We start from the raw sequence: 27,178 nt of genomic DNA, 5'->3' as shown, positions 1-27,178 counted from the left end.
CTGATTGATTTGGAACAAAATCCAATCCCCCGCCATATGATGCTTCTCAACAAGAAATAAACTGCATGCACTTCATTTTGAATCCATCTGAAACACTTCAGTAATACATTCCTCTTCCACTTGAACCTGAAATAGAGCATGAGGCTAATAAGCACTCAAACATTTTAGTACTTTCTTCTTTGAAAGTTTTCATTTTCATAAAGTTCAATTAAATAGACAAAATAATACAGAATAAAAAAAGTTTATGAACAATTTTATAATCATTTCAAACATAATATTTGTGCAATTCCATCAGTTCATCAGAGTTGGACATGCGGCTTTATCATTGAATTTTATTATAATTAAAATATCACATAAACATCAATTTTTAAAAATAAGCAACATAAAAAACAATATAGACAGTTATTCATCAAGACAAACATTAAACATAATATTTTATTTTGTTCCATAGTATCGCCAAATTCATCCGAACTATGCTAAGTAAGAAAAAGAAATTTAAATAAAATATGATCAAAATTAAAAAATTATGGGTGTAGGAAATTTTGAATTTCAGAGAAAAAATTTTTGGTCGAATTTCGAAATTTACCTCCTTGAATCGCTTCGTTAAATAATGTAGATTAATGCTATGATATTCAAAATTTTTAAAAATGCAAATTGAAAGTGGTACAATTTACACATATGCCCAAATTTTTATTATTAAAATAGGACAATATTATAATTAATAACATTTCATCTACTTTTTATTTCTTAATTATCTTATTTTAATAAATTATTTGAAAATATACTCATATTTATGGGTCATTTTAAAAACAGTTTTTTCACGAGAAACAAAAATTTTTGCGAAAAACCGGTCTATACAAAAGTTTTTAAATAAATTTTGCATTTCAAACATCACAAAATTAATGTCTAAAAACAAGAATTGAAAAAGGGACGCAGTTACACCTATGTCGTTTTTCGGTGTGTGAAGGAGATGCAAACAGTTTTTATTCATTGAATTTTGCATAATAAGATAATGGAAGGTGATTTTATCCAAAAGATATCTGATTTCAATGAAGGTTTTTTTTGATAATGTGGATTTTTTTTCTATTTCGATAAATAATAACATTAGAGGTTCAATGTTTCATCCTTTTTTTTATTTTTGACTGAATATGATATTTGGATCGCTTTCCGATGCTCAGCCAAAAACCAAATTTTCACAATACATATGGGGTTAAACATTTCACTTCAGGCGTTTTCATGAAAAAAATGCACTTTTCATTTACATTTTGAATTCAACAGACACAATAAAAATGGGTCGATTTTTTGACATTCGAGAAATGTCACAATTCTTCATGTTTTGATTTCAATGATGATTGTTAAAGAATATGAAAATCAAATTCATTTTGAAATCTGACAAAGGTAAATAAAGTTATGTGTGAAGCAATTTTTCAATGCTTTGTGCAAAAAAAGCTTGAAAGACTGTATATTCCCCCATATATATATATATATATATATATATATATATATATATATATATATATATATATATATTTCTTAAATACTCAATTTTCATAATTCTGAATAAAAAGTTCACAAATTTTGAATAATAAATGCCGTATGCGAAATCGAATTGGATGAAACATATATTATTATCTCGAAATTTTTTCATATACATAAGGAAATAGCAATTAAAGAGATGATATTTCAGATGAATTAAACAAGTCAAATTTAAATGAGTTTATACAAAATTTTTATTCAAAAAAAAAAAAAACATTTCCCAAAAATCAATTGAAGAATTGAATTTGATTTAAATATTTTCTCTCATATCAATTGCTCCTATTTGTTACAATATGAAAACAACGAGAAAAAAATATAATTTTTGTAATAAAAACACAGGCATAAGGCCACTTTAAGTGTTCCTAAAAAATTAAAAACAAGATTTATGAAAAGGCTAAATGTTTTCGAGTGAACTATCATTAACAATCTTTGGTGTAGACTATATGCTTTATTTATCATTTTTCTTTTTTAGGGTTTTCGTTCTCAAACACAACTGTCCCCTAATTGAAATTTTAAATGATTTTTTTGAAAAATTACACCAAAAATATTTCAAATTCGAAAAAAAATAATTCAATTTCGTAATTAATATTTCAAATTCGAAAATTAATAATTCAAATTCGTAATTAATAATTCGAATTCGGAAATTAATAATTCGATTTCGAAAAAGAATAATTCAATTTCGAAACGTGAATTTTTTTAATTTGTGGAATGAATAACTTGTGTTTGGGGTTTTAAATTCTTTTAATTATTATCTCATCAGCAAATTTTGTTTATCAATATTTGAAAAATGATGCATTTTCATTAAAAATTTTCTTTCATTCTGAATGAAGATTTATTGATTGAAGTTAATTTGAAAAGGAAAGAAATACATTTTCATGTTTAAAACCGATATTATTCAAAATTTTGAAAATGAAACAATCACATTATTGTGAAGAAATAATACTATAATCGTGATTAAATTTTTTCAATTTTATTAGGTTATTCAATAGAATGAATTTTTATAAGATTAATATTATTTGAGTGATGATTTTCGAAAATGAAAAAAATTTAAAAATTTTTTTATTGATTGTTGCAATAAAAAAAACAGTTTTCTATGCGTAATAAAATTTGATTGGTCAAAAAAATAACTTTTCCTTTTCTGAAATCCATTCTCGAGAAAAATTTAAAATTTCAGTTAATAATGAATTTCGAAATTGAAATAATCATTTTCGAAATTGAATTTTTCTTTTTCGAAATCGAATTATTAATTACGAATTTGAATTATTAATTTTCGATTTTGAATTATTAATTACGAAATTGAATTTTTTTTTTCGAATCAGAATTATTTTTGGTGAAATTAAATAACAATAAAAAGACATTTTCAGGTTTTTAAATTGAATATTATTGTTATTTGCAATTGTTTGGGTTGAAAATAACTCAATTAAAGTATTTTTATGAAGTTTGAAAAAAGCCTCTTAAAACTTAAGATTTGAATAAAAAACCATTCAATCATTTTCAATTCTGATCAACAAGTTATTGTTTACCTAATGTATTTACAATATCTTAACATTGTATTATTTTTAGCTGTGGATTCTTGGATTTAACGAAAAAATTTGGTACCCCTAAAGTAGCCTCTTGCCAAAACACATTTTAAATAGAAAACTTTCACTTCTTGATAAAGCCATCTTACCGAAAATTATATCATATTACAAATCGAAGCGTAAAAGATGATATGATTAAGAAATATTTCTTGTTTGATATTTTGTTGTAATCTCAAACTTTAAAGAAAAATAACAACTTGATGTGAATATTTGTTTCATTTATTTAATGAAAAAGAGAGAGAGAGAGAGAGAGAAAAAAAAAAAAGACAATGTTTCTGATGATAAATAAAATGATGTTAAAGGTGTAATTATTGAAGATTATCATTAAATAAATCCTAAAATAAGTTAGATAATTTATTGTTGAAATAATAATATCAAAAAAAAATCTGAAACAAAACGTTTATGAGATTTTTCATTGATGAAACAAACGAAAAACAAATTTCAATGATAACATTTGGAAATTAATATTTGCGTATCAAAAATTGCTTTGCTCAAAATATCGCTTGAAATATTGTATAATAAAAAGAATTGAAGCGTTTTTATTGAACATCAAAGAAAACACAAAAATTTCCAATAAAACATAAAAAAACTAAACGATAATATAGTGAACCGTAACTTTTAACAAAAAAATTTTTGTTTGTATTTGTCTAGCCTTTTTTGATTGAAGCCGTGAACAATTATTTTCCTTGCAGAACAATTACATTGCAATCATCTCGTTATTATCATAATCAACTTCAACTATAACTTTTTGCTGACCTTTTTTTGTGTTCGTTTGAGCCTCTTTCATCTCTTTGCTACGGTTCTTAACAGTATCCATCTGCTGTTGAAGGCTAATGGATGCATACGGTTCATGAGCTCCCTGGCTGTTCAAATGCATCTCCTCATCGATCAAAAAGCACATAAACAGTGTTTGTATCAGTGAATCATACACCATCATCATAAGCCATGCAACAGCAAAGGCAATAATTGCGCAGATAAGCAAGATAAACCACCAGTACACAATCTCCAAAAATGGTTTCTCAGTCACAATAAAATCTGGACGTAGAATGATTAGGCAGATCAGCGATGAAAGCGCCGTGACAGCCAACACACCGCAGATAATAATAATTGATGTCACCTTTGTGAGAACAGCTGTGCGGAGGATATTTCTCAGCATCAGATTCATCGCGTCAATTGCCGAAGGGAAGAATGACTTGCCAAAGATCATCATCATCACGTACGCTCTATCTGCAATAAATTCCAAAAATCGCTGGCAGCAGCCAAGACAGCATTGAAGGCACGCCAGACAGCAGCGCAAGCAACAATTTTCAGGCGCCTTTTCTTTCACTTTTTGCTGTAAATAGAGAACAATAGTACGGAATAAGGCAACAACTGCAATCAGAAATGAACCAACTGAGACTGAGCCCATGTGATGTAAAACGAGGATTTTGAGTGAGCGGCCGATCGGGAAAGTTGGCAAGTCAGTTGCTTTATCGCGCGTAAAGTACCATTCTGCGCCAGCTCCTGCAATTGTTGATGTGTTCATTCCCATGATAAAGAATGTGCACCAAAGGAACATCAGGAACACAAAGAGAACGACCCATCGCGTATTGGACGTCGGCTCAATTGTTTTATGTCCGCCATTTTCCACGAAATTCAATGAAGAGAAGTAAAACACCATTGTTACGATCAAAAACACAACAACAACAGCGAACAACAGAATGTATCCCAAAGGCACAACTATCAAGCAACACATTGAGCGAAGTGCCTTCGAAGCTTCTTGAACAAGTCCCACAGCAAGTGAAATTCGCTTTCTCAAAGCAATCATAATTATAACCAATATGATCCAGATGAGTAGCACAGCACCACCAAATCCTATCAATACATAGCAGTTGGTTTTGTCTTGTTCACTGGGCAACTTCATATAGTTTGTTAAGCCATAGATAAGCATCCAGAGCCCCAATAACAGAATCAGTATCAAGCAAAGTATAATTGATGTCCAAACAAGACACTTTCCACAGCATTGCATAAAGCAAATCCAGATGAAAGATAATATTATTGCACATCCTGCAGAAATCAATAGAACCCACCACCCTTTTTTGAAATCAGATACGGAAGTGGTGAATACATTTTTAAATGATTCATAAGAGTCGAATTGCGCAGCTTCATCAATGATATCTGGAAAACATCTCTGAACAAGATTCATTGTGGTATAATTTGCATAAATTGCATCTCCTATTGCAATACAATCAGCTTCTGATTCCTGTCCAAGCGTTCCATCAGAATGTATGCATCTTTTCCCATCGATGGGGCATTCAGAAACGCATATTTCAATCGTTGCATCAGTAGTATTTGGACGAAACAAATATGGATAATTCGTAAGGTCTCTTTTTCCTTGATCATCATTTTTATGCCCGCAATACTCACCCCTACGTACAAGAAATAATTAAAAAATTTATAAATCGCTAAAATACTTAATTAATGAAGCAAACAAGGAATTCAAAGGGCAATATAGTTTATATGGAGTTCCTTGCGAAAAACCAACTGCAAATATAACTATCACAGCAATCACACATGCAGCAAATACAATTAAACAATAAAAGTCCCTGCAACATCCGTGATTATCCCGAAAGTCTGGCTTTCCATTGCTTTCAGGCAAAGACTTGACTGGTTCTCCAAAATCTTCTAAATTTACAAATCCATGAACACGAACAATAATTAACTTATTTTGCAATTAACAGTTTGGTGAACAAACCTTTACCGTTCTTTTCGCCCATTTTCAACAATGATCAGTAACAGCAAATAACAACAAATATATTAAGAATGGGCCAAATACTAATTCAAAAAAAAATGTTGCTGCTGATTTTATGAAGAATTAGACTGCATTCATTAATCATAAAAAGCTTGTGAACAAACACATCTCTTTTGATTTGCATCATTGGAGTTGAATTTTCACTTGAGTATTCAAAAAAATTATCTTCAATTTTTAATTTGAGCCTAAATATTATTATTAACCAAATAATAAGACTTCGTTTATCTGTGTCATCAGTTGAAAAAATATATAAATAATATGATCAATAAATAATAAAAATCATAATTTTCAAAAAATGTCTTTAGCCTCCACATTTTCAAAATTACCAGTGAAATTCATTGCAATAACTATAATTTTATTTTGGATGATGTTCTATATATTATCAATTTCTCGTATAATGTCTTATTTATCTAGTTATCAATTTTTATCTTTTTTCACTAAAATTGACTTTTGAATATTTTCAGGTATTCAAGCGACCAAACGGCTTCAAAAAAGGATTAGTGATAAAGAAGTGGACCAAATGAGAAAGGAAATTGCGCGAGTTTGAATTTTTAACCAAATAATTTGTTTTGATGTTTTGTCGAAAAAATGAAACATCATTATCAAAAATAAGAGAGGATGGAGAGTAGTTTTTGGAATGATACTATCATTTATAGCATTTTTCTTTCCATTTAGGCCATTTTTGGATAAATACTTACCAAGTGATCCAAGATTTGTTCCTGTTGTCCACCTTCAACTCCTTGTTGCACTTTGCTATTACATCATAATAACGTTCATAGATGCATTCAAGGATTGGAAGCCAACGACTGAGAAAGAGCTGCCAGTTTTACATAATGCTTCAAAGAAAAAAGCTGAGAAATAATTATTTCTTTTAAAGAATCATAAAATTACAAAATTTTTCAAAAAAAAAATTCAACAAAAAACTTAAAATTTGACAAATCAAAAATACATATATAGATTTTTTTTTTGTAAAAAATTTCAAAATTTCAAATTTTCATTATGATAAAACAAATTTGTAATTTCACCGCATCAACTAACTTTTTACCTTTTGTTCATTTTGGATAGCTTTGTCGGAGGAGCATCGAAAGACCATAAAAACTGTCTTCGCACGGGTGGTTTAAGGAACATTCGCCTTCTTCTCTGCTTCATTGCTTCTCTAAGAACATTTCTCATTTCACTTATGTGTGAATACTTGTGAATTTCAAGGGCACTCGATGAAGCTTTTGAATTTTCTATAATTTCATTAGCGTCACGCCTTTCTGAACTCTGAGTATATTTCTTGGCATCACTCAGCTTACTCAGTACACTTTCCTTCGAATGCGGCTCGACCGGAGCAGATAAGCAACACAGAGAAGTAATCAACGGCAGGACAGTTTCAGAAGATCTGCCGACTGTTGCTGAGGCTGCAGGGCGGAGAGCTGCACATTCCAGTTTGTAAATAGACTGAATGAATGGATGAGGGCTAAGTGCGGATATAGGCACGATGTCATCAACATTGTTATTACTGCGAATTGATAGAATTGCTATTGAATTGCTGTTATTGCCGTTGTTATTGGTGATGCTGATTGTATCTTCTGGATTTATTTGTGGAGATGAATGATAAGAAAAAGAACAAGATGAAGAAGAGGCAAAAAGGTGATTTGGATGCTGACGAGAATTGAAGGTTTCAGAAAACGGAAAAAGGCTGTTGAGAAGTGGTAATTCCCTTGAGGCTATTTTTTCTCTCTCTTCTTTGTTTTCTGTCATTTTAACTTTGTCCTCATTTTCAGTGATTTCTTCATTGCTATCTGCCTCAAGATAATCATCTTCCGTTGAGCCATCTCTGCTGTCCGTCAAAAAATACCCGCATTTTTTGTAATAGAGCCACTGCTTCCTTCTTTTGTCTTTCTCCAAATTGCTCATCTGCCCTTTTATGTTCTGCTTTTGTATCTTCAGCTGCAAAGCAAGGATTTTACCAATTACCTCCTCTTTTTCCTCCTGGCTCATCTTTTCTTCATTCGCCTTCAACCAGCTCTGCAGCTCTTCCACTTCGCTGACCGCTTTCATCTGCTTCTGCTCCGTTTTACTCTTCTTTTTTACCATTTCCTTGTATGCGTCTGCTCGAATCCTCCGCTCCTCTTCATTTTCAATGCAGTCCTTTTCAACCCACTCGCCAAACATCTTCTGAAACAGTTTCGCTTCTTTTATTTCGGCGTATATTTCTTGCAGCCTCCTCTTCCTCAGCATCTCCAATGCAACTAAAGCTTTATTTGTGCCATCGCAATCCGGTGAAGGATCGGAGAAAGGCGAAACTCCGAGATCAGACAAATTAAGTTTGCCCTTCTTTGAAATACCCCTGTTGCAATTGCATTCGTCAGATTGTGCCGCTTCATTAATTTCGCTACTTCTCTTTTTGCTGCCAAATTCATTTGACTCGCTTTCAGATTCCATCAGCTCTTCTTCTTCCCTCTTTCTTCCCTCCATCTCGTTCAGCCTCCAGCGCATTAGCAGCCTTTCTTTCCGAAATTCAGCGATTTCTGAACGATTTTCTCCGTTCTTCACGTAATTCACATCAGAGCACAACTCTTTGCGCTGCGTCAGAGACGGGTCCCAATTTGCCAGCGAGGATAGAAAGCACTTCCTCATCAATTCGATTAGCTTCTGAAGCATCGGTAATGTTTGCAAAAAACGAAGGAGATGAAGGTAAATCAGTTGATGATACGTTGCCAGAAGAAGACGAAAAAGAAGACAAAGATCTCTTTGACAAATGAGAAGAAAGCAAAGAAGATGGGATAGATGAAGAATTTGTCAAAACTGTTCGAGAAGAAGGATGGGATATAGAAGATGCACAAGTGAAGGATGAAAACATTGGCTCTATGTGATTTTGCAATAACTCAGGTTTTTGTTCCAAGCAGTAGCTTCCATCCGAAGTTGAACAGCAAAATTCTTCGCATTTTGGCAAAGTTATATCGCTTTTTTTATGTTTTCCACGTGCGTTATCATCAATATTCACCATCATATCTGCACAGCATTCCAGAATCAGATCTTGTTTCGTCATAAAATAGATTGGAAATGGGTATTTTTCAAATTTAACCCGAGTACATTCATTGCTCTTAAATTTTATAGAAGGCTTCTGTAAATTAAGTTTTTTGTGAAGATCCTTGCTTTGCATTTCATTGCTTGAACATGATCGTTTTTTACAAATGTTGCAATCAATCTTATTTTCTTCTGAACATCCAAAATAATTGTTGTTTTTACCTTTTACAGAATAGTTTTCCATATTCTTATTACATTTAAGCACAGGTTTTTGCAATAAAGGTAAAAGGGAAGAAAAGGATTCTGAAGAGAATGCTGAACAAGCTATTGAATGCTCCCGACATCTAAAATCAAAAGGAATAGAGGAGCATGTATTTTTGCTTGTAGGCCTTTGGGTTAACGAAAGAAAAGAATTGGGAACAAGTGAGGAATGCTAAATCAAACAGTTATTCAAAAATAATTTCAGAATATATAAAAAACGTAAAATATTGCAAAAATTTTATTCATCATAAACAATTATAACAGTATCAAGTAAAAATTCAAACAATTCATACAAGTTTTAAATTGTTCTCGATTGAATAAGAATAATTACTCATTTCATTTTATTAATTATGGGAACTTTTTAGTGTTTTTTAACTCATTGTTATTGCGTTTCTTAATCAAATGCTTTATATCTTTTTTTCCTTCTTTGTTTATAAAAATCCATATTGAATTATACATCACTCTGAGAGTTGAAATCAGCAAACTTCCATTTCATTTTCAGTATTATTTTGTTTAAAAATTATTTTGAAAATATTAAGCAGCTCTATTTTTATTATGTATTTATTTTTTAAAGATAAATTTCATTACATGTTTTCATTTAAATTCACCCTTTTTTCATTATGGAAAAAAAACTTTATTTTTTTTTCTACAATATTCAACAATATCAATCTGAAAACCTCATTGTTTTTGGATTAAAGAGATCCAAGTATGCATTTGCAATAATCTCACAATTCAAAGAACTTATCATCAAAATTTCAGTACAAAATATACATTTTTTTTACAAAATATTCATATTTTTCAATCTGAATAAAAACATTGTAACAATCGTAAATAATAAAAATTTATTTGTTTATACAAACAATAAAATGAATTTTTGATTATCTTTGAGGTGAGATACAAATAACATTTTGAAATACCGAAGCATAAAACAGCCGAAAAGGGAGAACGATTGCACTTGAAGATCTGACCTCCTCAAACATTTGCTTCTTCTGTCTCACAAACAACTCTGGATCAAACCCGCGCTTCTGCATTCGCTTGATTTTGCGAGCTCCATTGACTGTGTCTGTGAACCGCGGGAGTGTCTCGTCCGAGTCAGCAACACACACAGGCATTTGAGGATTGACCGAGAAACATGTGTCTGAAGAGCCACATGGCAACTGATCGTCGTTCAATGGCTGTGTTGGCAATCGGACAGGCGCATCTTCAAGACAGAAACACGACTCAAAAGGATCAGAAAAAGAACAATGGCAGCTGGATGCTGCTGTTTTGCTGCTCTTCGGGAGCTGAGCAGGATCAAAATGAGATGGATGAAAATGGACATTGGCTGCCATCAAAGACGGAAAACTCTTGGCGGAATGGCTAGCAGAACGATCAAGCGATGCAGAGAGCGCCATCGACAAAACAACCGAAGTCGCCAAGCCAGCTGCATTCTCTGGTGCTTGCAGCGGGCGATGCATCACAGCAACATCTGCATCTTTCTCATTGCCCAACCAAGAGCACAAACACACTTGACATTTCGTTCGCTTGGAAGGCATGTCGCAACTGCTCTCCTCGAAGCTCTGCCTTTTGCTGCTCTGCTCGCAATTTGTGGCTTCTTCAAAAAAAGAATCATCTGATGAGCATATCCCAGAAGAACCAGAACAACAAAGAAGTGGATTGACTTGGCTATCCTCTGTTTTTGTTGTTGAGCTTGGCAACAGCAATGATGAAGTCACTGCAGACGAAGAAGAGGAAGAGGAAGAAGAAGAAGAAACGGGAAAAAGTGAAGGACAGGCTCTGATTGCGATGTTCTTTTGATTCAATGACAGCAAATCATTCTGCTCGTTTTCAGAGTTTGGGGAACTCATTTCACCACACTCAGCGCAAACCTCTTTCGCTTTTCCTTTCTTTCTCTCCCTTTTCCTGCTTTGCCTCAGCCAGAACCTTTCCAAAGTCGTCATGCTCTTTTCCGTTTCTTGCCTTCTTTCCTCCCTTTCCTCCTTCGCCAGCATACTCCGAAGGTCTCTTTGCGCTCCACTACCCATCACTCCTTCTGTGCCTTCCTCATCCAAAAGCCTCTTTGCTTCTTCTGCTGTCATCGCAGCTTCCGCCCTTTCATCAGTCTCCTTCCCACAGCCCTGAACAGCTCTTCCGATCTTTGCCTCTGCCTTGTCCCATTCAGCTGCCTCTGCCCCATCAAACATCCACCCCTTTCTGACCCACTCCCCAAACAGCTTCCAGTGCTCCTTCGCCTCTCTGATCTGTCTTTTTGTCAAACGCGCCCTTCTTCTTCTTTTCAATCCGACGAAGCCTTCATTCCCCAATTCTGCACCATGCGCACAGTCCAATTGATGCCCGTCCTCTGCCAATAACCCTGACCCAAGATTTCCCCTTTCCTTCTGCACAACAACAGCATCAGCATCAGCACTAGAGTCTGTCTGTCCCTTCGCCACACACTCTGAAACACCTTGCCACTTCTCCAGTCGCATCCACAGCTCGTCTTCCTCTTTCCACTTCGCAACCAGCGCCATCCGACTCGCATGCTCTGCCCGTGACTGCCGCCTCCCTCCGACTGCTGCATCGATGTCTCCACACAGCATTTGACTCCGGACTTCGCTCGGCTGCCAGCTGGCTATCCTTTCACACGCCTCAGCCTCTGATGATGGAGAAGGCGATGATGAAGAAGATGCACATTCATCCTCATCATCTATTGGTGCTTGTGCAAATGCAACTTGCGAGAATTCATTCTGTGCAGTGACTGTCTCTGCCAAAAGGCCTGATTTGTGCCAATTCGCATCGCTGCCTGCTGAGAAATCTATGATTTCTGTCTCTCTTTCAGTCTGCTTGTTCAATCGCTTGCCAATATCACTTTTCCTTGTCAGTCTGCTTTCCCCGCTTTCCTCTTTCAAAGCACTCTTCTTTCTCAAAAGTGCTGCCCTTATTTCGTCCAGCACCTCAAATTCCTCCATTTTGTTCAGAGAAGGAATAAATCCGGCCTCACATATTTCTTTCTTTGCAGATGCTTCAAAACGCAATTGACCCCCCAAATCCACCCTTTGCTGGAAAAAGCACTCACGCTTTTCATCAGCCCCTTCAACCTTTTCACTCAACAATGCTTCATCCGAACGAAGATTTCCCACTGATAAGAGCCTTTCTCCTTCATTTCCAACTTTGCTGTCTGATTGCGCCTTGAAAGAAGCGTCGCAAATGGGAACAGAAGACGGATGACGAACATGCGATGCAAGAAAGTCTGCTGATGCGCCTTATTGTTGCAATCAAAGAGGAACGTCTTTTCATCAAATATTCAAAGCAAACATCTCAAACGAAAAACAAACCAGAATTCTGCTCGTGATGCCCAACCTGTGTGAGTGTTCCCATGCTGTATATAAAGGGAGACGAGGACACGTTGGAACCTGATGGCCCACATTTCACGGCATTATTGGAATCTAGAAGCGAAGAATAAGCAGTTCTTGCCTCAAAACAAATAATCAAACGTTTTCGAACTGATTGTGATTGATTCCGCGATGCAGTTGGAAAATGGCTGCTGCCAGAAAAATGCACGGAATTATCATCACTGAATGAAGCCCCTTGAGTCAAAGCAAACAACGAATGAATCTTCCTTTCCTCTTGAGGCAGCTTCAGTTTTATTTTGAAAAAAAATACAAATATTGCAAATAGATTTTAAATTGGAAAACATCTATGAGTGCATACGTTTTTGTGAGCGTCTATGCAAACGAAGCCAGTTTTTCCATCCATTCCATTGACAATAAATAAGTTTGGGTCTTTTCACTTTAAAATTCAACTTTTTTTCTCACTTTCTGTGTACTCATAAAAAAAGTCAAAAAAGATTCTTTATTTTTCTTTCTCAAAGACAAACAATTTTCATTTTTTTATTTACTTGTCAATCTTAACAAATATTAAATAATTCAAATGCTTTGCAATAAATATGAAACATGTTTTAAAACTATTTCTTTGGTAAATTTTTTTGCATATTCTTCTATATTTATGCAAAATAATAAAACGAAAACTATGAACAACCTCATCAATTATCAAAAATGGTTGTAAAAATTAATTTTATAAACTTGAGGATTGCCGGAAACTTGCTTTTTTCTTTTCTTTCTTCAAATTTCTTTCCAACTCTCGTCAAAAAGTGAGTGAATGGTGTTGTTTTTTCTTCTCCAACTTTTCTGCTGTGTTGATGTTTTTGCGTCAGGGTTAAAGAACATAAAAGAAGAAAATCAAATAGAAAGACATTTTGTGACAAGTGAGCTTCAAAACAACACCATCACACCAAAAAATAAGTTCAATGAACAATGCCAAGTGAGGGCATGCATTCATCTGGTGAATTCATCCCTTGTTCTTTCCCGGTCGTGTTTGTTGAAAGGGAGTGGAAAAGTGGTGGAAACTGTGGATGTTCTGTCTGAAATGAAGATATCTGACTGTGAGCTGGAAGCAGATAGTCCGAGGGGAAGTTCGTTTTTTGTGAGTGTTGCTGGTGTTGTGGAAATGAGCAATATTTCAGTTGGATCAGGGAAGCAGGGCATGGGTGTGAATTCGCTTTTTTCGAACAGGCAGATTGGCAGAAAAGATGGGGCAAGTGGCTCAGTTCTTTTGAAATCCTCGAATTTTTTGTCACTCTCCGTTTCAGAGGGGCCGTTCATAGATGCATATGGAACAAACAGCATCTGGATGTGTGAGACAGTGTTCAGCAACATTTCTGTGGAAAGGAAAGTGGGAGGACACAGAAATGCTGGAAGGGATGGCTGCCAAACAACAATGGTTGGCTGCTGTTTCGTTTCGATGGAAGATGTGTTTTATGGGAGCATCGTCAACCCAGATTGCTGTGCTATGTCTCATTTGAACTCGATCAACAACACATACACAAACATCAACAGAGTCAGGAATGCGAATCAAACATATTCCGATGTTGAAGGGCACCAGTCTTTGAATTGCTCGGGATTCTTCGAAGATGACACATTTATCAAATGCACTGCTGCATATGGAGGAGCAATTTCAATCACAGGGATTGAATCTGCTCTCACAGCCACAAGATGTCAATTCCAAAAGTGTTCAGCAAGGAACAATGGAGGGGCTATCAGTGGGGAAAGAATGCTTTCAACGAGAGTGAATTCGAGTGTTTTCAACAACATTTCAGGGGGGGAAAATACTTCAATTGGATATGGAGGATGTTTGCATTTTCTTGAGGTTTTAGATGGATCCTTGATTGAAAACTCGGTTTTCAACAATAATTCTCAATATTCTGCTGGTGGATCTATTTATTTGAGAGCATTAAGTGGTTATCAATATTTAAATACACCGGATTCCATTTCAAATTGTTCTTTTATGAACAGCACAGTGAGAGGTGGAAATGAAGGTTGTATTGGATATGAACAAACAAAATCACACTTCACAATCACAGAACTGTATTGTAAGAATTCATGTTGCCCCCACGAAGCCGGATCTCTTTATTTTGTTATCATTCCAGGAAACAATCACTCTGATTCAAAAGTGTCATTTTGTTTTTCCACAACAATACATGTGGAGCGAATTTCAATGGAAATGATGTGTATGTGCAAGATGGATCAGGATTGTTTTTGGGAGACAAATTCGTTGAATGCTTTTCCACCACTTTGTCAAACAGATTATTTCATGCTCTGAAAGGGACACAGAATGAATGGATTCCGTTGTTTGACACTCGATTTGTGGATGTGGTCTCTGGAGATGATGAAGAGTGGACATGTGGGATGAGAGCAGACCAGCCATGCAAAACAGTGAAAGGGGCGCTGGACCACTCGGGAGAGGAGCACTCGTGGGTTGTGAAAGTGGGGAGCGAAATCACATATGAATCGGGAATGGAGATTGGGGGAAAGTGGTTGGGATTGAATCGACAGAACACAGCAGAGAAGCGAGAAATGCGATGATGTGGAATGGAGAGGGGGGGAGGCTGTTTGGGATTGGGGCAGGAAGGCTGAAGATAGGGTGGATGAATGTGAGTGTGAAGATGGCAGGGTGGGTGAGTGTGTCAGTGTTTGTGATGAGTGGAGACGGGGAGCTGAGGGTGGACGAGAGTGTTGTGGGGTGTGTTTGCGATGGGGAGGATTGTGGGATGGAAAGAGCAGTGTTTGTGCTTGGGGGTGGAGAGACACGGATTGTGAGCTCGTTGATTGTGGGGATGAGATTCAGGATGGGAGGGAGTGTTTTTGGGATGAGTGGAAGGGCGAGGGTTGTGATGGAGGGATCGGAGGTGAGCGGGGTTGTGAAGACAGAAGGGAACGGAAGCGTGGTGGAGAGGGTTGTTGGGGAGGGAGAGGTGTTTGAGTTTGACAACTGCACAGTGCGGGGGTGTGAGTGCAGGGAGGGAGATGGGGGAGGAATATATGTGTGTGTGAAGAAAGGAGGGAAGGTGGGGGTGGGAAACAGCACATCGACAGAAAACACTGTGGAGTTTGTGGGGTGCCAGGCAGGGAGTGGGGGTGGTGAAAGGGGAGGGAGGGGAGGGAGAGGAGGAGGGGTGTATTTGCGGGTGGAGGATGAGGATGTGGATCTGTGTGTGAAGAATGTGGGATTTGTCGAGAACAGAGGGGAGGAAGGGAAGGATTTGTTTGTGGAATCGGGGGATCTGAAAGGGTGTGTGAATGTGAAGAGATTTGTGCATGTGAAGGAATGGAGCAATGGGAGTGTGGAGAGTTGTGTGGGGGTTGATGAGAAGTGGCCGGATGTGATGATTCCGCTGGTATTCTATGTGATGGAGAGGGAGGAGAGGGTGGTGGTGGGGAGCGGAGGGCATGATGTGTCAGCGTGTGGATTCATGGAGTATCCGTGTCGGAGCGTGTGGTATTCGATGGAGCAGCAGGGTGGAGGGAGGAAGGAGGTGGTGGTGGTTGGGGAGTACCGGATGGAGGAGAATGTTTTGTTTGGTGGAGGAGAGGAGTATGTGTTGAATGGAGGAGGGAGAAATGGAGGAGGAGGAGGAGGAGGAGGAGAAAGGGCAGAAGTGGTGGTTGTGGGGAACACGTCAGGAGCAGCTGGGGTTGTGACGATCGGAGGGGTTGGGAGGATGGAGGAGCTGGGGCTGGTGCTGGAGGCAGAGCTGGCAGAAGAAGGGATGAGTGTGGCCAGTGTGAGCGGAGATGGTGGGGAGGTGGAGATGGCGAAATGCACAGTGCGAGGGGATGGGTGCGAAAATGGAGTGGGGTTCAGTTTTGTGAGGGCGAGTGGGGGAAAAGTGACGCTGAGCGAGTTGGAAGTGTTTGTTGTTGCAGGATATGAGGAGTCGAGATCGTTTGTGGAGGTGAGTGGAGGAGGATGCATTGTCAGCGTGAGGAATTCGAGTGTGGAAGGAGGAGGAGGAGGAGGAGGAAAGAGGAGCCGGTTTCTGAAAAGTGAGGGAGCAGGGAGTGTTGAGCTGTGGAACAGCACATTGAGAGGGATTGTTGTGGGAGGGGGAGATGGGGGGATTGTGTCAGGGGTTGTGGGGCTTGGGCAGAAAATAAGTATTGATGGGGGAACATTGAATGGGGTGTGCATGGAGGGGAATGGCGGGGGAGTGGAGGTGGTTGTGTCGGATGGCGGAACAGTGGAAGTTGGGAGGCGGCTGAGCACGGAGTTTTCATTGTGCAGTGCGGGGATGAGAAATGAGGGAGGGGGAGTTGGAGGGGGAGTTGGAGGGGGAAGAGGAGGGTTTGGAGGTGGGATGATGGTGAAGATGGAGGAAGGGAGCAGAGAGATATATGTGAAGACAGTGAAGTTCAGCGGGTGCAGTGCAGGAAAGGCGGGGAGAGACATATTCATGGAGGTAGAAAAGCTGTCGGAGGTGGTGGACAGCGAAAGGATGGGATGGATCACGAATATGTCAGACCGGGCAGGGGCGATGGGGTATGAGAATGGATGTGAGCACGGGATCCCGCTTGTGCTGTATCTGCAGCCAGAGCCGTCGGTGATTGCAGTCGGGGGAGCAGAGAGCTGGGATTTTGAGCGATGTGGATACGAAGGAGCTGGGTGCAGAACACTGGACTATGCGATGGAGAAGCGGGGGAGCATTCTGGGGCTTCGGAGCACGATTGAGATGAGTGTGAGTCTGGAGCGGGAGCATGTGATTGGGGAAGGGACTGTTGTTGTGGAAGGGAAAGGGGCAGGGTGTGTGGTGGATGTGGGGGGAAGCGGGGAAAAGAAGCAGGACGGGCTGGTGGTGAACAAGGCGACGACCACAATTGGGAATGTGGGGATTCAGGTGCCTTGCGGGCTGAACGGGAGAAGAAGTTTTGTGAAGAGCATTGGAGGGGCGCTGACGATGAGGAGTGTGGTTGTTGTTGCGAAGGAGGGGAGCATGGTGGGGTTCAGGATTGTTGAGGCGACAGGAGGGAGTGTGATTCTGTCTCAGGTGGAGATGAGCGGGATCTGTTTCGGCGAGTGTCCGTTCTGTGAAGCGAGGGATGAAGGATGGGTGACAGTGTCATCGTGCACAGTGAGTGGGTGCAGCACCACATGTGGAGGAGGGCTTGTGCATGTGGAGGGAGGAGGGTCGATGAGCGTGCAAGGATCGGAGCTGACAGGGGTGGGAAGAGTGGATGGTGGGAGGGCAGTGTGTGGGAAGGGAGGAAAGAGTGTGGAGATCTTGAACTCGAACATGAGTCTGTGGAAGGTGGGAGACGGGGATGGCGGGGCAGCGTATGTGGAGGTTGGGGAAGGGAGTGTGTTTGAGTGGAAGGGGAATGTTGTGAGAGACAGCATATCGGAAGGGGGGTGTGGAGGGGGATTGAAGATTGGAGTTGAGGGAAGCGGGAAGGTGAGGGTTGGGCAGAGCGGGGTGGTGACGAAGTTTGTGGGATGCAGGGCATTGAAGAAGGAAAACAGAGGAGGGTGTGGAGGAGGGGTGGCGATGGAGTTTATTGGGGAAGGTGAAGTGGGAAGAGACTATTTGGTGGAAGGGCTGACATTCGAAGACAACATGGCAGAAAGAGGGGCAAAGATGTTTGTGGAAGCAGAGGAGCTGTGGAGGGTTGTGACAGCGGAGAGTGTGAAAGTGGGAGGGGTGGAGGCAGCAGGGACAAGCAATGAGCATGTTGGATTCGACAAAGGGGAGGAGCTAGATGTTCCGCTTTGGGTGTGTGTGAGTGAATGGGAAGAGCCGGGGTATGTGGGGGAAGAAGGGGTGGACTACAGGGTGTGTGGGTTTGAGAGGTATCCGTGCGGGTCAGTTGGGTTTGCGATCGGGGCGCGGTTTGGGGTGGGGAAGGTGCACATCCGACTTGTGGAGTCATACATGATAAGGGCAGAGATAGTGGCAGAAAGGCAGGAGGTGGATATTGAAGGGGCAGTTGAAGGGGCGGGTGTTGGAGTGGCGAGGGATGTGGAAGGGGTGGAGAGTGTGTGTTTGGAACGAGAGGAGGGGTGGGGCGATTTGGCGGGATGAAAATGGGAGTGCCGAGCTCGTTTGCACCAGCTCGGAGAAGCTTGTTTTGCTGCAGCGGAGGGGAGCTGTGTGTGGAGAAGTGGGAGATGGAAGCAGAGGGAGGGGCTGCGACATATTGTGTGGCAGAGTGCACAGCAGGGCTGATGACGCTGCGGAATGTGACAGTGAAGGATGTGAACATTTTGACAGAGACTGGTGTTGTTGTGGTTGTTGTGAAGGGCGATGGAGCAAAAGGGGTGATTGACTTGCTGGTGTTGGAGAACATAACGGGAGGAGGGAGGGGAGGATTGGTGGAGCTTGGGGGAGGGGCAACGGCGAAGTGGGGCAACTCAACAGTTGGGTCATGTGTGTTTGGGGAGCATGGGGCAGTGAGATTTGAGAGAGGGGTGAGCATGGAAATGGGGAACAACACGTTTGAAGGGGTGGCTCGAGAGAGTGGGAAAGGAGGGGTGATGGAAGGGGTCGTTGGGGGGTTGGAGAAGGTGGTTGTGAAGGATTGTCGGCTGATTGAAGTGGAGTGCCGGGAAGGGAGCGGAAAGGGAGGAGGGGGATACGTGGAGGTTGAGGAAGGAGGAGAGTTTTTGTTTGATTCGAACAGGGTTTGGGGGAACAAGGTGAACAGTGGGGATGGGCAGGGGGCGGGATGTATCTGGTGCTGGGATCGAGGAATGTGAAATACAGTGTGAAGATGGTGGAGTTTGGGGAGAACGAGGCGTATGAGGGGAAGAACGCGTATGTTGTGTGTGCGGATGCACGAGCACTGGTGAACGAGAAGTGGTGGAGTGGGTCGGCGAGGGAGTCGGATGGAGAAGAGAAGCAGCTGTGGGTGTATGATGAGGCGAGCGGGCGGAGCCTGTCGATGCTGCCGTATCTGTTTCCGGCAGACGAAGCGATTGTGTTTGTGAATGGAGGGGAGGGGAGCAACACAAAGGATTGTGGGGAGGAGGTGCGGCCGTGCTTGGATGTGGTGTATGGGGTGAAGCAAATGGGGGAAGGGCAAAGGATAGTGCAGATTGTGGGGAATGGAAGGGTGGATGGGGCGGTGAAGGGAAAGGGAGGATGGCTGACGATTCAGGGGAAGAAGGAGACAAGGGCTTTGGTGGCGGTTGGAAGGGAGGGGCATTTGGAGTTGACAGGAGAGGCAGGGATGGTGGGGCTGATGCTGAGCAGACTGAGGTTTTGCCTTCCATGCACATCGACACATGGGGAGGTGATAGAGGTGAGGGCCGGGGAGTGTTCGATTGTGAACTGCTCATTTGAGGCAGGAGAGGAAGGAGCAGGAGCAGGAGGAGGAGCAGAGACAACAGGAATGGGGATGTGGATAGGAAGGGGAAGTGGAGGGTCATTGGAGATGAGCGGAATCAGGATAGAGGACATCAGGCTTGGAGCAGGATGTGGGGTGTTTGATGTGGAAGGAGGAGAAGTGAGTGTTGAAGGGGCATTTATTGGCGGGGTGGATGGAGAGGGCAGTTCGGTGATTGTGTGTGAGAAGTGTGAGAGAGTGAATGTGAGTGGGGTAGAGATGGGAAACTGCAGTTGTGGAGAGGCGGTTGTTGTGCTGAGGGGAGTGAAGAGAGGGTGGATTGGGAATGGGAGCATGGTGGATGGGTGTGTGTCATCAAAGGGAAAGGGGGGCTGGCTGAGGTGGGAGGCAAGCGAGGAGGAGGAGGAGGAGGAGAAAGAGAATGAAAAAGAAGAAGAAGAAGAAGAGGTGATGATCGAAGGAATAGAGGTGAAGGGGTGTGTGGCAGAGGGGGAGGAAGGGAAAGGAGGAGGAATATGGATGAGGCTGAATGGGAGGAAGGAGGGGGAGTTGTTGTTGAGGGATGTTGTGTTTGGGAGGAACAGAGCGAGAGAGGGGAGGGATGTGTATGTGGAATGTGAGTCACTGAACAGGACAGTGAAGGCAGAGTCGATAGTGAATGTGGTGTGTGGAGAAGGAGAAGGGGGAGGAGAAGTGGAGATGAGAGGGAGAGACAGGGAGCACTTTTTTGGAGAAGCAGTGGACTTGATGATGTTTGTTCTGCAATATGTGAGCAGGAGTGTTTGTGTGGGGAGGAAGGGGTTTGACATGGTTGGGTGCGGGAGCACAGCGTACCCCTGTGCAACATTCTGGAGAGGATTCATGAACACAGAGGCGAGCAGCGAGAAGAAGGAAATGATTATTGACGGGGAGTGCGAGGTGAGGAGGAGCTATGACTTGTCGCGGTTTGTGATCCGATCGGCAGGCGGAGCGAGTGGAGAAGAGAAGATGGGAACACTGAAATTTGGAGGGGGTTTGGATGAAGAGGCAGGAGGAGGAGGAGAAGGAGTTGTTCGGAACATGGAAGGATTGAAGGTTGAGAAGATAAAGTTTTTGGTGGGGGCGCAGCTGCCTGGGAGCAAAGGGTGTGTGATCTATTCGTACTCGTATGTGGGAGGGGTGGAGCTGTCAGAGAGCATTGTTGAGGAGGAAATAGGGGTGTGGCTGGGGTTCAGCTTTGTGGTTGTGGAATGTGGGGAGTTGACAGTGAGAGGGTGCGTGGTGAAAGGGATTTGGACGTTGGCTCCTGTGTTGAAGGTGTCAGTGGCAGGGAGCGGATTGATTGAAAACACGCAGTTTGAGGATGTGAGTATTGGAGACAGCAGTGTTGTGGAAGTGGTTGGGACAGGGAGCAAGGGAGGTGGGAGATGGAACGGGGAGAACAGGATGGCTGTGAATGGATGCTCGTTTGTGGGGCTGAAGTCGGAGGTTGGAGGAGAAGGGGTGGTGCTGAGAGGAAGTGTGTTTGGAGAAGTGGTTGTGAATGGGTGCAAGGTGGAGGATGTGTTTGCCGGAGGGTCGTTGAGGGGAGGCGGGATAGGGATATGTGTGAAAGGGGAAGGGAGAATGGAGGTGAATGGAACGAGTGTGAAGAAGTGTGTGTGTGAGAGGAGGAGTGGGAAAGGAGGAGGGATGTATTTGATGTGCACGGAAGCGCTGAGGGAATTGCCATTTGGAGTGAAGAACATGATATTTGGAGGGAATGAGGCATGGATGGGGAGGAACATGTTTGTGGTGGCAGCAGACCTGAATGGAAGTGTGAATGAAGAGAGTCTGAATGTGTTGTTGGAAGGAATGGGATGGGACGAGAAATCGTTTTGTGGGGAAGATGAGATGGTGGGGGTTGTGGACCTGCTGATGTTTGTGATGAGTTATGAGAGCAGCACAGTGCATGTGTCGACAAGGGGGCTGGATGTGAGGCGGTGTGGAAGCGAGAAGGAGCCGTGCAAGACATTTTATGGAGGGTTCATGCACATTGGAGGAGAAGGAGAAGAGGATGATGGGGAGAAGAAGGTTGTGGTGGAGGATGCGAGTGTGATGAGGGAAGGATACGACTTGTCGGGTTTTGGAATTGAGGGGGGTGATGGTGAGGTTGAGACAGGGAAGAAAGCGATTCTGTTGATGGAGAACGGAGGGGCAGGAGGAGAGAGCGAGGCATGGATGGAAAACCGGGGAAGGCTGGGGATAAGGGAGATTGGAATTGAGGTGGGGAAAGGGTTTGAGAGCAGAAAGGGGGCGATTATTGTGAACGAAGGGGGAAAGCTGGGGTTGGCGAAATGTGAGTTTGTATCGGAGAGCAGCGCGAACATGCCGGGGAGGTATTCATTTGTGGTGTGCATGGGAGGAGAGATGGAGGCAGAAGAGGTGAGAGTGAAGGATGTGTTTTGCGAGAGAAGTGTGTTTGTGATTCGGGGAGTGAGGGAGTGCAAAGTGGAGAAGATGCATGGATCGTCTGTGAGCCTGTGGGGAGGGGCAGTGTTTGAGATTGATTGCGAGGAAGGGGCAGAATGTTCGGGGGAGAGGTCGGGAGTGGTTGTGAATGGGAGCACATTGGAAGGGATCAAGCGGAATGGGGAAGGAGCGAGTGTGATGGAGTGCGGGACGTCGAGGTGTGTGGATGTGGAGATAGTGGGGTGTGTGTTTGAGGTGTGTGTGTCGTCGGAGAGCGAGAAAGGGGGGATGATGATGATGTGTGTGGAGGAAGGAGGGAGGATTGGGGTGAGGAAGTCGGAGGTGCGGCAGTGCAGCTGCTCGACGAGGAATGGGAAAGGAGGAGGGATGTATGTGAGGAGCACAGTTGAAGGAGACGTGGAGATGATGTTTTCGGGGATCGAGTTTGAATCGAACACGGCGCATGTGGGGCGAGACATGTTCATCGAGTGCCACGACATCGGATCGCAGATAAATGAGACGCAGTTCAAGCTGGTGCTGAGCAGCGAGGTGTACAACCAAATCAACGCAATCTACGGGATGGATGAATGCGAGCATGCGCTTGAGCCGGTGAACCTGCTGGAGTTCATTATGACGTACCAGGCAGACACGATATTTGTGTCAGGCAGCGGGGCAGGAGCTGGGCTGGACACAAAGAAGTGTGGGAGCCGGGCACTTCCGTGTGCTTCGATCGGGTATGGGCTGGGCCACATGACGAAGATATATGAGAGCAAGCTGGTTGTGGATGGGGAAAGCGAGATTGAAAGCGAAATTGAGCTGGCAGAAGTGGGAGTGCATTCGAAGTGGAAAGAGCAAGCAGAGGTGCATGTGAGGTCTGGGATGAAGCAGACGAAGGATTGTGTGGTGGAGAGTGTGGGAGAGGTGGAGCTTGAGCAGCTGGTGTTTGTCTTTTCTGGTTCGTTTGTGTCTTCGCACAAAATGTTCATGGAGGTGGCATCAGGAACAGCTGAGCTGAGGAGCATTGGTGTGAGCAGCGAAGGCGAGGCAGGTGTTGGGAGAGTTCCATTTGTGCTGTTTAGCGTCGGAAGCGGGGAGCGCGGCGGAGAGAGTGGGATGAAGATGTGGGGATGCTCGATTGGAGGGATCAGCTGCGAAAACGTGTTGATTGAAATTGGGAAGTGTGGCTCGCTGATGGCAACAGAAGTGGTGCTGAAGGATATTGAGTGCGCGAAGTCGCTTGTCCAGATTGGGGCTTTGAGCGGGGATGTGTCTGTGAAAGAGGTGGAAGTGAAAAGAGCAAAGTTGGTGGAGGGTGCAGTGATAAGCCATGTGTGGACTGGAGGAAATGAGAATGAAGACTCAGAAGTCTCATCCATTTGCGGGATATCGCTGAGCCGCTTCGAGAACATCAGCAGAGAGACAAGCTCTCCATCGGTGATTTGTTGGGAGAGCGGTGCATCAGAGGGGCTGGAATTGGTGAACTGCACGTGCACTGGATGCACATCGGAGGCAGAGAGAGGAAAGGATGTTGGCATCTGTGGAGCAAATCATGTGGTGATGGGTGCATGCTTGTTTGCACTGGAAGACACACAAAGGATGGAGAAAGGGGTGGAATGGGATGGAGGTGTGTGCGAGTGGAGTGGATCGTTGGTGGATTGCATAGACTCATTGGTGATGATGAGAGACACAACGATTGCGAATGTGTCGTGTGGAGGGCTGTCGATGTGTGGGGGGAGCGTGACGATTGTGAAAGGAGAATTCATCAACAACAACCCATCAATGGCAAAGTACCCTTCGATGCGGCGGAATGTGCTGTGCAGTGGAAATGGGATGGTGGATGTTCAGAGCCTGAAGGGAGGGGATGGGATGCAGCCGAGCACATCGCTGTGGATTATGGATGGTGGATGCGAGCTGATGGGGATTCCAGCAGAACGGGCATCGGCACTGTTCATCCCTCGGTTGGAGACAGTGAATATGGAAGAGAGCGGAAAAGAAATGAAGCTGATTCTGGGCGGGATGCTGCTTCTCCCGTGCAATCTGAGCGTGCGTGTTGTTTCTGCTGTTGGGAGCACAGAATCTCTGGAAACATATGAACTGGAAGAGGAAGCAATTGTTTCAGAGACGGAAGCACATTATTGGATTGAGAAAGCAATGATCTGCTCTGCACCAGCCGAAGCAGAAGTTTCTGTGTGCATTCTGTTTGGAAACGGTGATTCCCGTTCGTCGACTGCAAGGCATGTTCTGAAGAACCGAACAGAGACAAAAGCAAATGGAGATGAAAAACTTGTTGAAAGTGGAAAAGATGTAAAATCATCATGGGCATTGATTGTGATTGTGATATTTGCTGTGTTGTTTCTGATAGCTTTGATTGTTTCAATTGTTCTGGCTGTTCGATGGAGAATGGCAAAGAATGAAGCGAAAGACCTGAGAGAGATTGTGAATGATACAGTGAAAAAAGATCCAAAAGCATTTGAGATGGTGACAATGGAGATGTCGCCAGAAGAGCAGTGGAGGAGAGCGGAGAGGGAGGCAGAGAAGAAAAATGACGAGAGGATAAAGAAGAGAATATATGATACGAAAAGCTTGGGGCATTCGGAATCATCAGAGCATTTGCTGAGTGAGAGTGGCTCCACTGAATATATCCTTGGAAGAGACTCAGACAAAATCCCAGAATGGGCATTGGAGAAAGAAGAAGAAGAAGAGATAAGGAAGCGAACGCCATCGCCATCCATTTCATCCACTTCAACAACGGATTCAGATTCGACATTTGTTCGAATGGAGGATATGTGTCCAACAACCTCTTCAATGTCGAATCTGGTAGATGCAATGGCCTGTTCATCACCACATGAGAAACTGATTGTGGATTTGAGAGATTCACTATTTATGTTATTGCATGGAAGAAATGAGAAGAAAGAAATGGCAATTGGGAGCTTGAAGGAGAGGGAGGTGACTTCTGCTCAGATCCTGTTCTGGGTGGCTAATCTCGCTCTTCACTCATTTGATGAAATGGAAAACAAGCTTCAATCATTGGCCAATTTGAGTCCCCATATTGTGCTGTTCTCTGAGCATATGGTGATCTGCATTGTGATGCACTCTGATTTCATTTCATCTGATGATTCTGATTCATCCTCCATCTCATCATCAACAGTTGTGACTTCTGCAAGTGATGATGACGAGGAGGATTCTCTACCCTCATCAGCATTTGAGGATGAGGATGATTACAAGAAAGAGTGCTTGAGGTGGATGGCACCAGAATTGCTGATGAACAGGAAGATGGGGGCAACGAAGAAGTCTGTTGTGTTTTCGATAGGGATGATGCTGTTGGAGTGCCTGACGCTGGAGATCCCGTTTGGGGAGTATCCAGCAGAGGTGGCGGGACAGAAGATAGCGAATGGGGAGAGACCAGATGTTGCGAGGGCAGGCTCGCCAGATGGAGTGAAAGCAGCCATCGCTTGTCTGTCAATGGACCGGCACGCCAGGCCAACACTCACAGACTTGAAGCGGGCATTCATCAGTCATTTTCCGGCTGACTGTGCTGTCCTGACAGTGTCTGACGCAATTGGGCTGGAGGAAACAACAGACAGAGGCAAAAGAGAAAGTGGAAGTGCACAAAGTGGAAGTCTTGTGAGTGGGTACAGCACATTTGAATGAGGAGAGAAGACCAGGGATGGAGGGAATGGAGATTAAGGGGAAGAAGAGAAGCAAAGGGATCTCCCAATCAGTTGAATATAATGAGACTTGATTTGATGAAACGATTATGTGCTTCTGGAAGGGGAAGATGCAAGAGGGATATGAATATTTCGAAAAAAAAAGAAAAGAAATAAGGTGAAGATGCTGTGCAGAATCTGTCTGCATTTATGGATAGCAGGGATTTTTTTGAAGGGTGTTGCTGTTCGTGAATGAGAAGGCAGATGACTGTTTACACTTTTTGTTTGATGGCAACTGTGCTGTCGGTGAATCACTTCATCCACTTCAAACAACAATCATAATGTCCATGTATTCAATAACTGAAATCTTTTTTTCTTTTTTTGTTTTCCCCAAGAAACGAATGAGAAAGGAAAAAATTCAGAAATATTCGTTTTCATAATGATTGCGCATCAAACATATCAGCCAAAAAATATTTGGATATGTTTTTTGAAGGGTCAAAGATTCATTGGGCTCAATATTTTTTTGAAAATATAATCATCAAAATTGCTGTTGTTATTGTTGTTGTTGGGTTTTTATCACAACCTTGAAAACTCATAATATTTTTAAAATAACAAATCACTTCTTTTAATTATTAAAAAAAATTAAACAGAGAATAAAAGAATAATATCAAAATCGATCAAATGGAAGTTGGATTATATATTTTTTCAAATTCTTTGTTCATTTGTTAGAAATCGTTGGTTGTTTGAACTTTCCAAAATAAAGTCCTCAATAACATTTCATTTTTGAAATATAAATAACATATGGCTGTTCCTCTTTGAAATCACGCTTTCGTTCGATATCGGATTAAATAATTTTCCTCAGTGGGAAAACGAAAATTAAATTGCTTTTGAATGAACAATTGAAATAAAATGAATTTATTTGTTTTTCTTTCTTTTTTTTTCATTCTATTTTTCCCCTCATAATTGTAAGGCTTTGAATTTTACATAAAATAGGAGATAATCGCATAGAACAATCACAATTTTTTAAGACAATATTTATATGTGGTTGTGTTCGATAATTCTTTTCAAAGAAAAAATTTTATATTTCATATGTGATATCCTTTTTGAAAAGTTACAAATGTTTAATTTACGAATGAAATTAAAATCTCACATACAGTCTAGACCGGATATAATAACATCAAATATTATCAACTTCGTTTATTATCACACATTTCTGTGTACATACATTTGTTGCTTGTTTTTCATTCATTTTCCATCGAATAT

The 27,178-nt window shown here is 42.0% G+C and overlaps 4 protein-coding genes across 4 annotated transcripts; 1 reads left to right on the top strand and 3 right to left on the bottom strand.

Annotated features, from left to right (window-relative positions):
• Window positions 1-3,207: 3,207 nt before the first annotated feature.
• Window positions 3,208-5,916, bottom strand: MONOS_15772 (putative Choline Transporter-like (CTL) Family Protein). The gene is made up of 3 exons (XM_067868668.1): window positions 5,851-5,916; window positions 5,588-5,780; window positions 3,208-5,524 (listed from the first exon to the last, which is right to left on the bottom strand). The coding sequence occupies exons 1-3, from the start codon at window positions 5,870-5,872 to the stop codon at window positions 3,814-3,816; spliced, it is 1,926 nt and encodes a 641-aa protein (XP_067728910.1). The 5' UTR covers window positions 5,873-5,916; the 3' UTR covers window positions 3,208-3,813.
• Window positions 5,917-6,462: 546 nt separating this feature from the next.
• Window positions 6,463-9,535, bottom strand: MONOS_15773 (uncharacterized protein). The gene has a single exon (XM_067868669.1). It carries the CDS (start codon window positions 8,554-8,556, stop codon window positions 6,949-6,951), a length of 1,608 nt encoding a protein of 535 aa, XP_067728909.1. The 5' UTR covers window positions 8,557-9,535; the 3' UTR covers window positions 6,463-6,948.
• Window positions 9,536-10,061: 526 nt separating this feature from the next.
• Window positions 10,062-12,918, bottom strand: MONOS_15774 (uncharacterized protein; the record flags this gene model as incomplete). The annotated part of the gene is made up of 4 exons (XM_067868670.1): window positions 10,062-12,424; window positions 12,498-12,608; window positions 12,667-12,706; window positions 12,874-12,918. The coding sequence occupies 4 exons, from the start codon at window positions 12,916-12,918 to the stop codon at window positions 10,062-10,064; spliced, it is 2,559 nt and encodes an 852-aa protein (XP_067728908.1).
• Window positions 12,919-24,668: 11,750 nt separating this feature from the next.
• Window positions 24,669-26,512, top strand: MONOS_14042 (uncharacterized protein; the record flags this gene model as incomplete). Its single annotated transcript, XM_067866809.1, has 1 exon — window positions 24,669-26,512. The coding sequence occupies one exon, from the start codon at window positions 24,669-24,671 to the stop codon at window positions 25,917-25,919; it is 1,251 nt and encodes a 416-aa protein (XP_067728907.1). The 3' UTR covers window positions 25,920-26,512.
• Window positions 26,513-27,178: the final 666 nt, after the last annotated feature.

Source organism: Monocercomonoides exilis (assembly GCF_001643675.1).
Source record: "Monocercomonoides exilis strain PA203 chromosome Unknown scaffold18-1597598, whole genome shotgun sequence".
Classification (NCBI taxonomy): domain Eukaryota; phylum Preaxostyla; order Oxymonadida; family Polymastigidae; genus Monocercomonoides; species Monocercomonoides exilis.
The sequence above is the reverse complement of the archived record's forward strand: the minus strand, read 5'-3'. Positions and strand labels throughout refer to the sequence as shown.